General features: G+C 42.1%; 1 protein-coding gene across 4 annotated transcripts in view; it reads right to left on the bottom strand.

Annotated features, from left to right (window-relative positions):
• The window catches only part of LOC135936709 (uncharacterized), a 34,557-nt gene that overhangs the window by 3,377 nt on the left and 15,928 nt on the right, over positions 1-15,252 (bottom strand). The window contains exons 2-11 of one of the 4 annotated variants that reach the window (XM_065479636.1): positions 8,547-8,725; positions 4,929-5,183; positions 4,698-4,834; positions 4,237-4,386; positions 4,073-4,185; positions 3,935-4,011; positions 3,708-3,880; positions 3,509-3,652; positions 2,649-3,410; positions 334-2,612 (exon numbers count right to left, since the gene is read on the bottom strand). In XM_065479636.1, coding sequence (XP_065335708.1) covers positions 334-2,612; positions 2,649-3,410; positions 3,509-3,652; positions 3,708-3,880; positions 3,935-4,011; positions 4,073-4,185; positions 4,237-4,386; positions 4,698-4,834; positions 4,929-5,183; positions 8,547-8,704 — 4,248 coding nt within the window. In that variant the 5' untranslated portion in view covers positions 8,705-8,725. Of the gene's footprint in view, positions 1-333; positions 3,411-3,508; positions 3,653-3,707; positions 3,881-3,934; positions 4,012-4,072; positions 4,186-4,236; positions 4,387-4,697; positions 4,835-4,928; positions 5,184-8,546; positions 8,726-15,252 lie in introns of all 4 variants that reach the window. The other 3 variants (XM_065479633.1, XM_065479634.1, XM_065479635.1) reach the window with 3 other exon arrangements.

Here is a 15,252-nt window from a genome sequence, read left to right as displayed (position 1 = left end):
ATCAGGGATTATTTATATAAATTCGAGGTTTTATTAAATTTTATTTTTATCAAAAATAAATTCGAATCTACACACACTTACTTAGGGGAGGTATTCTAATGCAATATAAACTAAAATAAGAAATTATAAAATAAAATATAGCTTTTCTTTAAATATTCTGAACATTTTTTTCTAGCACTGGGAAAAGAACCAAAAAATATGAATTTTATTTTGATGTAAGCACCCTTCCCTTTGAAGTACAAGCAAATTCTAATTTATTCTTGTTTTCAAAAATTATTTTTGATAAAAAATGACAGAAAAGTGATTATTATTGGATTGAAATATAATTTTTACCTGGAAGTTTCCTGGGCATTTGTCTTCAATGCATCCAAATTCGTCAGAGCCATCGGAACAGTCGTTGAACGAATCGCACTTGGAAGACTGACTGATGCAAGGTCCATTTGTTGAGGTGCCGTTCAAACATTCAAACTGTCCAGTCGAGCAGCGAGAAAAAGTAGGCGCCACAGGGGGTTCAACGGCCATGTGTTGCTCAGGCTCCTCTCTAACTGGGGCCGCCTCTCTGACGGGGGCCGCCTCTCTGACGGGGGCCGCCTCTTTGACGGGGGCAGGCGCGCTTGTCGAAACAGAAGCTTCAGTGCTGGACGGCATATCTGTGTTGGCCACATCGGTCATGGCCTCGTCAGTGGAGGCCTCGGTTGCCGCTCCATTTTCGATAGAAGCAATAATTTCGTCGCTGGCAATCAACTTCCCCTCAGGCTTAACTGCTTCATCTTTAATGTCCTGATCCGCTTTTTTCTCGTCAGTTGGAGTGCTTTCTTCTAGGCCTTGCTCTTGCGACATGCTCACCTCAGTGGCTTCCTCTTCCTTTTCCTTGATGGGGATTTCAGTGCCAAAGTCGGCTACTTCCATGCTTTTGTCGTTGCGCTCCGTCGGCATATCGTCCTCGCTACTGTTGAATCTGACATCAATCTTTCCCTCTCCGTTATCAAAGGAAGTCTCCACGCCATCAGCCTTCATGGTGGTTGGAGAAACTTCTTCAGTCGTCTCCTTTGATTCAGCAGGTTCCTCTGGTTTTTCAGCCGAGATTTCAACCTCTTCAGTTTTCACGATTGTCTCGGGCTCCTTGGGTTTCTCGCTCTCTACGTTGTCAATAATCTTCTTTTTATCCTTCAGTGCTTCGTCGTCTTTCTCAAACTTCTCTTTTCCCAGCTTTTTGGTCTTTTCCACAAACTCAACTTCATAGTGCGTTTCCTCCTTTTCCTTTTTCTTGATGGATTTATGTTTCACGTCTGAAAAATCATTGTCTGGGGTTTCAGCATCATTGAGCTTCCTCGACTCCTGGGTTTTTGGCTGCTCAAAGTGCGATTTGGGATTTTCAGACACCTCCTCCTTGTCGTTAGAAAAGAGATCGTTCAGCTCAATATTTTCGTCCTTGATTTCCCGAGCAGCGCTGGGAGCGACCGTGGAAGTGACTTGAACTTGTTCTCTGTTGAGAAAAACCGACTCAAGTCCATCATCAATCATGGGTGACTTTGGCTCTTGGGCAATGTTCTTTTCATCTTCACTGCTGGCTAGCAAATCATTTTTGGCGTCGTAATCATCGGTCTTAATTATTTCCGGCTCAGATGTGGGACTGTGCTCCAATGAAATTGCGTGCGCCGTGGTGGAAGGCGCTCCCGTGGATGAGCTGAAAACTTCCTCCATTTTCATCTCCTCACTGCTCTTTTCGGTTTCGTTTTCGATCAGAGGGTTTTCAGTGTCGGCTCCAGAGCTGCTTTCAGTGTCAGCTTCAACGGCCTCAGTGGCATTTTCGTCCTTTTCGGGATTTTCTGCTGAATAAACAACTCCCGTCTGCAAAGCAGGTTCGCCGTGATGCACCTGGTTGTGGACTTCCAGGCTGTCTTCAGCAGATTTTACCACAGTTGAAACAGCTTCTACTTCCAGCGATGGGTCCCGGCTTTCATCCTTCTCCTCCTTGTGCTTATCGCTTAACATTTCCTCTTTCAACTCCTCCGACTTTTCAGAAGAATCGGTCTCAGATTTCTTTTCCTCCTCTACAATCATGGGTTTAACCTCAAGGACCATGGGCTCCTCAACATGGTGATCTTCAGAAGCGGGAACAACTTCAGCTGCTTTTTCTGCGTCTTCTACATTTTTCGACTCTTCATGGCTTTCTACTGGCATCTTCTCCGTGGTGCTTGAACTCAAGTAATGGTTGGCCAGATGGATATTTTCAACGTCTTTTGAAATGTCGTCGACATTTTCATGATGATCCTTGTGCCAGTCAGTGTCGATTTCCGCCTTTGGGAAAGAGCGAGTGATGAAATCATCAAATCCGCGCCCCTCGCTGGAATTCTTTTCCTCTGAAACGGAGTGCTCCTCTTCATGGGAGTCTGCAGGTGGTTCAGGCTGCGACTTTGATTCCTCAACTGAGTGGTGGTGGTCATGTCCATGGTGATGGTAGTCATGATCATGGTGGTCATGATTATGGTGGTCCCCGCTCGCAGCTTCAGGCTTTTCTGAATAAACTACTCCTGTCTGCATACTGAGATGAATTTCTTCGGGAGTTATGTGGTGGTGGTCCACGCTAGCTGGTTCAGGCTCCGCGCTAGGTTCAGGCTCCGCGCTAGGTTCAGGCTCCGCGCTAGGTTCAGGCTCCGCGCTTGGTTCAGGCTCAGCCTTTACCTCACTAGACTTTTGCTCCTCCTTCGAGTCTTCCTTAGCTTCAGGCTCACTTGAGGGTTCAGGCTCAGCCTTTGAATCGTGGTCACCTTGCGGTTCAGGCTCACTTGACGGCTCTGGCTCAGCCTTTGAGTGGTCATCATCCTTGCTTGAGACATGGCTGGTTGGCTCACTTGAAGGCTCAGGCTCAACAGAGGGTTCAGGCTCAGCGCTGGAGCTTTCAACAGCGTGGATATGCACATGATGATCGTGACCTCTAGCAGCGTCACTATCTGGCTCAGGCTCGCTGGATGGTTCAGGCTCAGCAGTTGAACTGTGGTGAACATTGCCATGATGATCGTGATCACTCGTGGGTTCACTTGAAGGTTCAGGTTCGCTGGAGGGTTCAGGCTCGGCATTGGATCCGTGGTAGTGATCCTTGTGGTCGTGGTCATGGTGATCATGGTCGTGGTGATCATGGTCGTGGTGATCGTGATCACTGGTGGGTTCACTGGACGGTTCAGGTTCACTAGAAGGCTCTGGCTCGCTTGACGGTTCAGGTTCAGCGTTAGAGCCATAATGGTGATGATCATGGTGATCGTGGTCACTCGTAGGTTCGGGCTCGCTGGAAGGTTCCGGCTCTGCGTGGGATTCATGGTCGTGGTCGTGGTCAAGAGACTTTGGCTCTGGCTCGGCAGTGGTTGAGTGGTCAGCATGGTGATCGTGCATGTCATGGTCACCTTCGAGAACTGAAATGGTTTGATTTAAAATTTCATATTGTAACAATTAATTGTATATCAAACAAAACAAAACAATATCAAAATAAGATTAAATTTTTATTACTCACCAACATCTAGGATGCAGGTTACTTTGTCAGAGCCAAGCTTTTGTCCCGGTGGGCATGAGCAAGTCGTTTTCAGAGAACTCTTATAATCAAAGTGACACTCATGGGAGCAACCACCGTTGTTCATTGTGCATTCGTTCATGATCACTGAAATAGACTTTGTTAGGGAAACAGCAATGTAAAAAGCAGTTATAAGGCTTACAAGAGGACTGGACAGAAGGAGAGTGGATTTTGTACATGTACAGGTATCCGCCGTTGTTGCGCAAATATTCGGTCATCTTTGCTTGAAGGTCATCCTTGTTGATTGGGTCGGAGGTTGGTTCACTTGCTTTGGGAATCCAAGCAATTCTATAGCGAACAACGATACTGCCAGGCCTGTTTTAAGAGCTTTTAGTTAATTTGTATTACCATAATTAAATAAAACTTTACGTGAATTGCTGCACTTTGATTACAATGTCAGATGATCCATAATTGATGGTCTGATGATCAAAGATCGCTCTTTTGATCTAAAAATAGTTGTTTAAAATTTAATTTTGAAACTTTTAAACTTATTTCTGCATAACAAACCTCTTCCTCTAAATTAGCTGCCATTTCTTTGTATTTAATTGAGTTCGAATCGTACAAATCATTGTCGAAATCCATGCTGTCTATTGTTAACATTCCTTCCACGGCCCTTGGAACTAAAAAATAAAATTAAAGCCTGCACGAAAATTCGCATGAATTAAATTTACCAAAAGGTTGCGCTGCTGTTGGGATTGTAGGCACGACTATCGTTGGCGCAGTGCTTGTGCTTACTGGGGTTTTCACTCCAACACCTCCACCAATGCTGCCAGTGTTTAGCTTTTCTTTAGATGCCATACTTTCTTGATTCATTTGACCAGCTAAAACAAAATGGGATTACGAATATTTTTATAGTAGTGGTATTTTATGATGGCATTAAAATCGAATAAAAATCATGAATTTCGTTCAGAATAAATTTGACCTCACAAATATCAGTCTTCGAATGTCTGAATAAATTTTTTCTTTCATCATTAAGAAATCCATGCATAACCAATCAAGAGCGAAAGGAGCGGACCGGAATCGAACCCGGGCCCAGAGGAATTTAAGTTCCAGCACTGAGCCTGGCACCCATCACTCCGCTCCGCGCCCAACTCTCGTCGGGAGAGCTGTTTTATTTAACAAGCACGCTTACTTGATATAAGCACGACGACGAAGATCACCGCCGCCAGAATGAGGAGGGTCATTCCGCAGCAGATCGGCTTCTTGCAGCTCTTCTTTTCTCTTCTGTCTTTGGTCACATACAGTTTTTCTCCTCTGGAAAATACACCCCTAAAATTTATTATAGTAACAACTCAATCTGATAAATGGCAAAAATGAAAAGAAAAAACTGAAGCATGCAAATCGATTGTGAATTATTTCCAACCTAATATATTTCCTATGCTCGTTGACTGGAACAAAGTACTCGTCGTATGGGTCGTTGCTGAACGCCGAGTCCTCGGACTTGCCGTTCTTGGTGGGAATTTCAGCGACCGAGTGGCCGTTGTGGTTGCCGTTGGTCTTCTCCTTTTCTGAGCCAAAAGGGGCCATGTTCACCAACTCGAGGTTTACTGCCTCTGCCGGCTTGGAGTGTTTCTCGCTGTCAGTCTCAGGCTGGAATGCCATGTTGTCTATTCCGTTCCTATGGGGAAAAATTGATAATGGATTAAATTTTATATAAAATTTTATCAGAAGAAATGGACGAATAAATTTTCGAGGGTTACCAAAAGGCGGAAAAAGTGGGTCAAGTTATAAAAGCGAGCTATGCAGGCAGGTGAGACAGGATGAGGACAAGACCCCCCAGTTACTCTCGCATAAACCCTTTTTGAAAGCTGATCTCCCATTGCACCGGCCGGCATGTAGTCTCGCATGTTTTATTATATTGTCCGCCAGCTTGCTATGCGCGTGTGCACAACAATCAATCTTATTCTCTATTTTATTTCATCTTGACCCCCATTCGTAATTGTCAAAGTTAAAGCATTTTTTTGAGCAGAGATAGAGCAATGCAACCACGCACGTGACTATTTACTATTTGCTCGACTTTTCGATGGATGAGACTAAAATCTTTGCCAGACGCCGCTGACAATGAGTGAGAGAAAAATTTTTCTGTCACAATCAGCTGCCAATAGATTACCCATGGAACGTGACAATACAATACGCATTGCTGCCTTTCAGCATTTATTGTCAACTTTATTTTGTGTGGCACGCCGGTTAAAGGGGCTGCTGGTTAACGTCCCTCTTTATCCTCAAGACTGGAGTAAACGTTGCACAAACAAACTTCCAGGGGCGAATAAGCAGCCAGGTGGAACTGACCGACTGACGCATCCTGTGGCCGTTTCCCCCAAATTTACAATCCACCTCAACAGGTTTTTCGCGTTTTTGCTTCAACCTGCAGCCTTCTGAAGCATAATAATTTCACTTGGTTCCACATATTTCTCACCTCCCATGTATATTTTTTGTCACGAAATTCTTCCTTTATAAACGGGACGGATCACTGGACATTGATAATTTAAGAAAAAAAAACTAAAAGAATTTTACCTGCTTTAAAGTCATTCAGGCAAGCAAACGTGAGAAAAAATATCAACGATGCATACACAAGAGACTACCAGTTATGACCTGTGTCTTAATTTAAAAATTTTGTCTTGTATATAGGTAAGTGCTGTAGCAAGCGTTAATTTGGTCAACTTATAACAAACACATTCTACCGCGTCTGCAGGATTTTTCAGGTTACGTGAGCCTAAATACGTGAGTCTAGGAATAGCAAAACAACTCTCACATGAATGAACGGGTGACTCAATAAACTGGATTGAAAACGCGAGATCACTTCCACTTTTACAGATGCCCCGTAACGATTTCTCGCCAGCAGCAGTAGCAGTAGCACCTGCGTCTTTTGGCCGCACAAGGAAGTCGATTTTATTATTAGCATAAGCGATTTCTAAATGCAAATCGGCCTCGTTGAAGATGAATTGCGACTCCTCTATGCGCTTAACGAGACGGAGTTTAATCTTTTGCAATTCGATCGACCGACTCCTCGGTAATCGCGCTGCGCTTCGGCAATAATTGGTCGCCGCTTCGTTGGTGCATGAAAACGAAGACGAGCTTTACGCAATTAAGCATTGCGATCGAAAATCTGATTAATGAAAAAAGAGAGCGATTTTTACCGCGATTCTTCACGCTCCTTCCCCGAATTCGGATGAGCGCCTCGAGCGGATGGTAATACCAAAATCTTGCGTCTTTCGCGCACGACTATCGCCGGTCGTGTTCAAACCACTGAATGAATATTGTTTGCCAATTGCACCCTTCATTTTTCAATAATGATATTTCCTCCGCTCACGTCGCGCAGAGGCAAGAAATTTAGACAAAGAAACGTACTCTTTGCTGAAAGGAAAAGCGGCGCCTGACTGAGTTTCGGCTGCATGCATGCAAATCGCGAAACAAGTACAAAACCCGTTTCAGCAACTCGCTCTCTCACCTGCCGCCGAGATTAATACGAAAAGCAAAAAGTGCGGTGACGCAACGAGAAAGTTGTTGCGCGCAGCGCGAGGAACAAAAAATAGCAGCGAATGACACCTTGTCTTAATTGCGCGCGAATTAAAATATCTCAAAACCGATTTTATCTCCTATTATGCGCCTCGACGTGGTTTCACTCAGTGAATTGCAGGACAAGTGGAATTCTTGGCTAAAAGGCATTTTGAAATTTAGTGCTTAGATTGAAATCTGAATATGAACGGCATTTGACTACGTAATGCTCTCTGCAATGTTTCAGTCAGGAGAGCTTATAAATTCTCGAAAATACTTTTCTGCTGGACCCAAAAAAGGGACTCGTTTATCATGCAAATTAATTTGACAGGCATGTATGATGGTTGTCAATCTTAGCCCTTTAATAAAAATTAGAATTAATATACAACTACAAACAACTATAAAACAATTAATGTCAAATTTTAAAAATTATTTTTGCTCGTTATTTTTTACTACCATTCCATAATTGGCAATTCTCTATAAATAACAGAACAACGAGCAGTAATCAAGTCATGGAATGAATTTGCATAATTAATCTCAAATTATAATATTGCTTCATTTTACTTTACTGTTGTTGGGGTCGTTTTTGGTATTAGTGGAATTAGATCCAACTTTTCTTGCTACGCGTCTTTATTCCAAGAATGATAGATAGCATTTGAACTTTAAAGGGCATAACAAAAATAACTAACATATCATAAATAAAAAATATTAAAAGGATTTTATGAAGGAATAAAGGTTTTTAAATTTATACTTAAATTTGGTGTCGAGAATAAATGTTCAATTTATCAAAATTAAATAATCAACACAAGAACAAATTTTCCTAACAAATTTTCTCATCACGTAAGGGTTAAACTCAAACGTGCACACAGTATTCTGACAGAATTTCCGTGACAAATGCACAGAGGCAGTGATTAATGCAATTAAGAGACATAAAAAACGAAGGCTAACACAATCCACTTCCCCAATAGTTTCGTTTTTAACCAATTCTATACCTCAAATAATGCTTGATGAGCTAGACGTTTACACAACCCATGCTCGTTCGAATGCTGCCGTACTAATGAAACAGTAAGAGTTGGCGTTGGCGCACTAGATTCAGGTGGAATTTTTTTCCACACACAAAAGGTTGGCTAGGCCATCAGGCAGCCACATTGTGATTGATGGAATTGAGAAAAAATATTAATTCTAAAATTTTGCAAAGGTCGCCATTGTTTCCAGCACCAATTTCTACATTTCTAATTCATGAACCGAACCAAGAGAGAAACTGGAACGGCACAGACATGATTCAAAATTAATAATAACCCATCACTCGAAGTAAAAGTCTGCTGCCAAACAACAATTGCCACCTTAGAGAGCAGGCCGCGCGGCGATTACGCAAAAACGTGCAATTCTTTGCGACAATTGCAGCAATTTGAACGCGGGGGAGGGAAAAAGGTGCTGTCTGCCAGCACAAGCAGAAGTATCGGGTGAAAGTGTGCAATCTTCGTACCTGTTGGACTGCGGATCGGTGCTGGAGATAACGACGGTGGTGAGGCGCTCCTGCTCGCCGTTCTGGTCCACCGTGATGATGCTGTGGTCCTCCTTCATGGAGGCGGTGCTGCCCTCGCTGGGCTGACTGCCGCCCCCGCAGCTGCCGGTGTCGCTCATCGCGGCCGATTGGAGTCACGCCTGTCAATCCAAACAAACCGAAAACTCAAATTAGGAAAGGCACAAAAAGAATTAAGGCTCACACTTGGATGAGCACGCATTTTTTCGCCACTGGCTTGTCAAAGGAGGGTCTATAATCTCATTCAAGGCCTGCTTGACAGGACACAATGCACTGCTCTCGTAGAAAGGGAATTAGATCTTTGATTGAGCCAATTGTGTCACTTCTGCTCGGCCTTTTTCGTAAGCAGCGTAAAAATTTAAGGTTTTGGGAGTCTTTTGGAGTTTGTTTATTGTTGCATTTATGCTCAATGCCAAAAAACGCAGAGGAAGAAATTTCGTGTTTATTGTTCTTATGCTCATTTTATGTTTTACGAGGATGTAAAAAATCTACTAAATTATTTTCAATCCTGCTTTTTCAGCTATATAACGAAAGTCACTGTCCAGACACATTAGAAAACCGCGTTTTGCAGCCTTGGCTGTTGGCAATACTTGGCTCCGGTCTGTTCGGCGGGCCTTCTCTCCACCATTTTATCCGATTCGCGTGTGATTTCGATTGCGACAACCCGCGAGGAGCCTTTTGCAAACAAATGAGCTCGGCGCAACTGCTGCGGGTAATTTTCTGTCAGGTAGCACCGCGCATTCAGCAGTCAGGTTGAAGGCCAAGACAATATAGTGGCGGCGAAAAGCAGATGTCTCTATGTAGCGCAGACTGCATTCGGCGGCGCGGATAAAAGACAATGGCATCATCAAGGACGGAAACCGGACACTGCCAATTAAATTGAAAAGAGGAGAACTATGCTTGAGCCCGTGAATTAGGCAAAAAAAAGCGACCAGGAAGAAAAACCCCACGGTGAATCGTTAGATGAGAGGGGATTCTTCACTAATTCGATCACTTTTGATGCGTTTCAGCGCACCGACTCAAGGTTGATTTGCATGACCCAAAAAAGATAATTAGATTTTCTTCGAATTTGCTTCCTGTTTGGGTCAAATATTTTTTATTCAATCAATGAAATTATGAGCAAATATGATCTAGCCAAAGACTGAACAAAAATCAGCAGGAAAATGAAATTCCCCCCCCCCCAAAATTAAATTTCCCTAAGGAAAAATCAGTAAAATTGATTTAAAGTGCTCTCAAACAGAATCTTCCCCACCTGTATCATCCGAGGATACAGCACGAGCGTTTGGAATTCCGTCTTGATTGAAAACGTCAGCAGTGAATTGCGTGACATTTCGATTGCCTCGAATTTCCCCATCAAAAGGCCAAAAAAGTTGATTGCTTCTTCTTTTGTCCAGGTGTAAAGACGTGTGTGAACGTGATGCTTTTTTGCCTCTGTCGCCCACGATGACGCACTTTCCACGCAGCAATCACTGGTGCACCAATTTCCGCAGCCACGGCTTTTATGTTTAACGAGCCCGATTTCAGGCTCTGTCATTAATCCAAAAGGAGGAAAATAGTGCTCTTCGAGGTGGCCATCCATTTCTGCGAATGCAACCTTGAGCCGGCGAGGGTCGGCTCAGAAATCAGAGATAGCCGCGCGAATCGACTCATTCATCTCGGCGCACGCGGGTTGATCTTTGGCAGAGTGCAGAGAGCCGCATTCGGCGCATGCACAATACAAATATATACACTTCCGTTGGTAGCGAATCAAATTCAGCAGCCGTGAAGCGTGACTTTTTTCCCACACACCTCATTCTCATTCCTGCGGCCTGTTAAGCAGCATTTACTTATTTATTTTGCTATTGCTATTATACAATATTCATTGTCCATCTACGTGCATTTGCATCACAAATTGCTTCCTTCTCGCTATTAGCCGGGCGTTATATCAGCAAAGTATATCTGCACCGACGCTCTTGGAATTTTATAATATATACTATGTTTGTTTGTCTGTACTAGGTGTCATTACGGTCGCACATTCCTATCAGCCTTCTTTGAATTTTATAGCACTTATTTGTGTTCAACTCACACCTCCTGAAAGTAATACTTCTTTGCTGGTGTCAGGGCTCAGATTATTTTCAATCATTTTTCCTGAGAAATTGTTGAACAAACTAACACAAACTTTGTTCTTAATGATATCAAAAATATAAAATTACATTTCTAGACCTGTGTTTTCGATGTTAAAACTGTTGTTATTTTTTCTTAGAATAACGTCTGAACTATATATTTTTTGGTCTAATTTTCAACGAAATTTTACAGCTTGAACACAACACATTTTGAGTGAAAATTTAATTAATTTAAAATTTACTTGCAAGGATTTAACGGAGTAAAGACCTGTTTGAAAACGTCTAAGATATTAATGAATAATACAAAATCAAATGAAATTTATGTCAAACTTTACGACCGCAGTATTTAAATAATTAAAAAAAATAACAAAGAGAATAATAACAAACAAATATTTTAGAAAAATTAAAAGATCTAATTCACGGCACAAACTCGCTTCGTTGGCGGGTGTAGGCAAATATACTAGCAGTCAAAACCTTGGAAAATTTTCACATTTTATTTAGAGATTTATTTTATTTTTTAACACTTGAAAATTTCATATTTTAGTCATAAAGATTGCTCTTCCTAGATTCTATAATGTGAAATAAACCCACAAAGAGAGTTCACCTGCAATCAAGTTAATTTGGTCCAATTAAAAAAATCGCAGACTTCACGCCATTACGTTTCTCTGCGATTATCAAGGGAAGCTTCTCTCTCAAGCAGTCAAATTTTGAATGGTCGTGGGAGCTCGTGCCGACATTTTGGCCCATCGCTTCTCACGCGGAGGCATGTTTTCCTGGTTTACGACAACGCGGGCTGCTTATGCAACACTCTCGTTTTCCACCATTTTTCACGAAAGAGCGAGTGAGCCTGAGATAATTGCGGATGACCAAACGCTCTTTCGGCAGCCTTGGCCTTGGAACTCGCTCCAGCCGACCGGCGCTGCGCTGCGTCGGTCGGGATCTCATCCGCGCCGTGTGAGCCTCTAATAATAAATAATTCCAACGAATCCTCCTGGTCGTGAGGCACAAATTAAAGCTCGTTGATAAATTGTTATTGCTCCTTTTGGTCGCAAACAAAAGCTGCTCTATGTATGGGGGAGTGGGCCATTGTTTCAGGCCGACGGTCGCCGTTCGTCATCTTGAATTTGCTTCTTGCTTAGGAGAGACTCCGCCGTGCATGATACTCATATAAATTTCTTTTGTGTTAAAATAATAGCGCTACATCAGGCAAGGGAGCTCATTAAAATTTGATCAGCACCTCGGTGAGCTCATCAAAGCAATTTTGGCACGGGAATCTACACACAAAATTGCTGTTTTTCAAAGGCAAAAAGATTATTCTATTGCGTCTCTGTGCCTGATAAATTATACTTGAGGATAAAAAGTTCAAGGCAGGACCGAACACAAATAGAATTAAATCAAAGTGACACTTCCTTATGGCTTTGGCTTTCAACGAATGTTTTGGCGAAAGTACTGCGTTGTTAAGAAACCTTCCTCGAATTTTTTACTCTCGTTCTTTAGAAAAATTAAAACCTAAATTGCTCAATCTGTTTAGTGAAAAGGCGGAATTGGAAAAAAAGAATAACAATCAGGAGCGGTTAAGCGTATCCGTTGGCTTTTAATTACGATCTATCACCGAAGCCGGTGGTCGATTGCGATTTAGTCATCTTCGCAAAACAATCCGTTCACCGATCGGATGAACACCACCGCATTATATTATGCACTTTACTTTTCACAACTTGTTGTCGTATTGAATGGTGTTCCGAAAGGAGAAAGAAGGTGCCGCCGCTGCACTTGCGCCTCGTGAAAGGGGTTCAGATATCACAGTCATACACAATAATCGGATCGGCGGCGCAAAATATACCAGCGCAGCGGGAAAATGTAATGAGCACTTCCTCGAGCGTAATGCTTCACTTCACATTCAGTCGCAGAATGTTCACATAAAAACGCCGCTTAATAACACTGATCACTTGTTGTTAAGAGAGGCGAAAGTCGCGCGCTTTGCATACATTTCCTCCGAGATCTCGTTTCGTAAATTTAATTTCCATCCAGCGCTCAAATAGCACGCGGACCCATTAACCGCGGTAATATCAGGTTTTGTCCGCTTGATTGCAACATTCTAATCTAATTTGCTGGCTGTAAGTAATAAAAATTACTGTAACTAGTTAGACATAAATTGACTTGTTACGCTAAATGCAAGTTAAACTATTGCCTTATCTGCTGATTTACAACTTGGCTTGAGAATTCTGTCTGTGAAATTCGATTAAATTTAACGAGTCGTGCTATATATCGTGCATAAATATAGAAAAATAATTATTATTGTTGCAATTTATAACATCACGAGAGAGTAGTAAAATAAGGAATTGGTATTCTAGATATTTTTTTAATATATCGTTTGTAAATCTGCAGGAATTTTAATGAAACTGATTCTCTTTTGAAGCATAAAATATTGACTTGGGATTGAACCGTAAAATACGATAAATTTTATTCTTGTCGTTACAATATCCCATTGGCGAACAAGGAATGGGTGACTCAAAAAATTTAAAACACTTAAAAAGGAAAAATTATATCACACATAGCCATTGCAAAATTAATAACATAAATTAAAATCAGCTCATATTTGTTTGCATTTTTTATTTTAAAAATTATGGGCTACATCTAAACGCGAACAAATAGGCGTGGTAGGCTCAATCAAGAGGATTTAAATGGCATAACTACCGTGAAATTTACGAAATTTACTTTCTCCATTTGAGAAAAAGCTTAAAGCTTTGATAAATAGAAAAAAATGATATAGGGTGAATTTACTTTATTTATAGAAAATTTACACGCACCACATTCCAGAAGCTTATATTTTCAGAACAACTTAACTTTCAACGGTTAAGGTTCTTAATATTCGTGTCAATCTCATTAATTACCATGAAGGTAAAAACGAAAGACTTATTGAGACAACTTTTTTTATTGGTTAATCTCTTAATTACACAAATGTTTTAAACCGTTACAGTGATATTAATGCTCACTCCATGTTCACTCACTAAAAATAATGATTTTCACCTAATTCCCTGTGAAAAAATTACCGCTGTACTTCGCGTGTTGAACACACCAAATGCGCGCGTCTCGCCTCGCAAGTTCAAGTTTGGCCGTGTCTTAGCACTCGAAAGGAACGACGCAGCGAGGTGTTTTCGGCAATTGGGTTTGCGAGACGTGCATCTTAAGAGGCGAGCAGCGCCGTGTCCCGTAAAGGGAATCCATCGCGGCATTCAGACGCGACGTGCAAATATTTCTGGAAAGGGCGTTGCGAGGAAGAGAGAGGCGAGCAATAAAATTGCCTCGATCGGAACGCCGAACTGAAACCCTTCACACTCAAGCTGCGTTTCATCTGTTATCAGATTTGACTCGGGTCGCGTCTGTCTGGTGCATAAATAATATGCACCGTGCGAGTTTGTTTGTACTACGAACGCACGCACCGTACGCACCGCCAACAGAGGAAATACCTTTGCACGCGCGGTTTCCGCCCTAGCTGCCGCGGGAATACGCCCTCCGTTGCACTTGTTGTTGCCATACGTTGCGTGCGGCAAATAATATTCTGCCAAATGATTAAAATGCGGTATGACGTTCCCTCGACCGACACAACCGCAAATAGTTTCATTCAATTAGACAAGGACTAAGTCGTCCTCAATTTTAGTTTCTAGACTAAATAAACAAAGCTTCTTGTGAGGAGAGAAACGTACCAGAAGGGCAATGGATTTATATTTCTCCTGTTTGGACGAGTTAATTACCATTCTTAACTGAAATTATTCAAGAAGAAACGCAAACTCTGCAGCTAATAGTGTGATTAGAAGTTTGTTTTGGAGGTAAAGTGCACTGCTGATGAGGCCGAAATAGCCGCTGCACAGTGGGAGAACGTGTTATTTAATTTCTTTCTTTCAAAATTTCACTAGCCCATACTGAATTAATCCACGCAAATATTTTTTTAAAAATAGTAGAAAACCATTTTCAGCAAGTTAATTCTTGACCGATTTACGGGCGATTTGATTCGTTTGACCATCCTCGTGTTAATGACCCATTATTTGGAAAGCATGTGAGTGCTTCACTCCGCGGCTGGATTGGAGCGGCAAACACACCCATCAGGGGGGACACACAGTATTAACTTGACGTTGGTGCGTTTGCGTTAACATCCATCGTAAAAGCTGTGACCCCAGCTTTGGTTCTGCAGGTGCCCGAGAGTCCGTTCAACCCAAATCGCATGCGGAGAGCCAAAAAGCTTTGCCCGTTCTGCGTTAATTGCTTTGACACCACGCGCGAGTGCGAATATCGGACCCCAAATGACCGTCTCATTGAGGCAGAATGCGTTTAGAATTAAAAATAGCTCAACCTTGTGGAATGCAGTTTGGTTTTAATCATTCGGAAAGAGCTAATAATTTTGCAAGGTTACAATTTCTGAAAAAATCGGCTCGAAAGTTTCATGCTAATAAAGCGGCGAGCACGGTCTCGTTATGAATGTTTCGATAAATGTGAAATATACCCCAAAATACGCACAACGTTGGATGTATCGTGACGAGCAATCGAAATCA

Source organism: Cloeon dipterum, chromosome 2 (assembly GCF_949628265.1).
Source record: "Cloeon dipterum chromosome 2, ieCloDipt1.1, whole genome shotgun sequence".
Classification (NCBI taxonomy): Eukaryota; Metazoa; Arthropoda; class Insecta; order Ephemeroptera; family Baetidae; genus Cloeon; species Cloeon dipterum.
The sequence above is the reverse complement of the archived record's forward strand: the minus strand, read 5'-3'. Positions and strand labels throughout refer to the sequence as shown.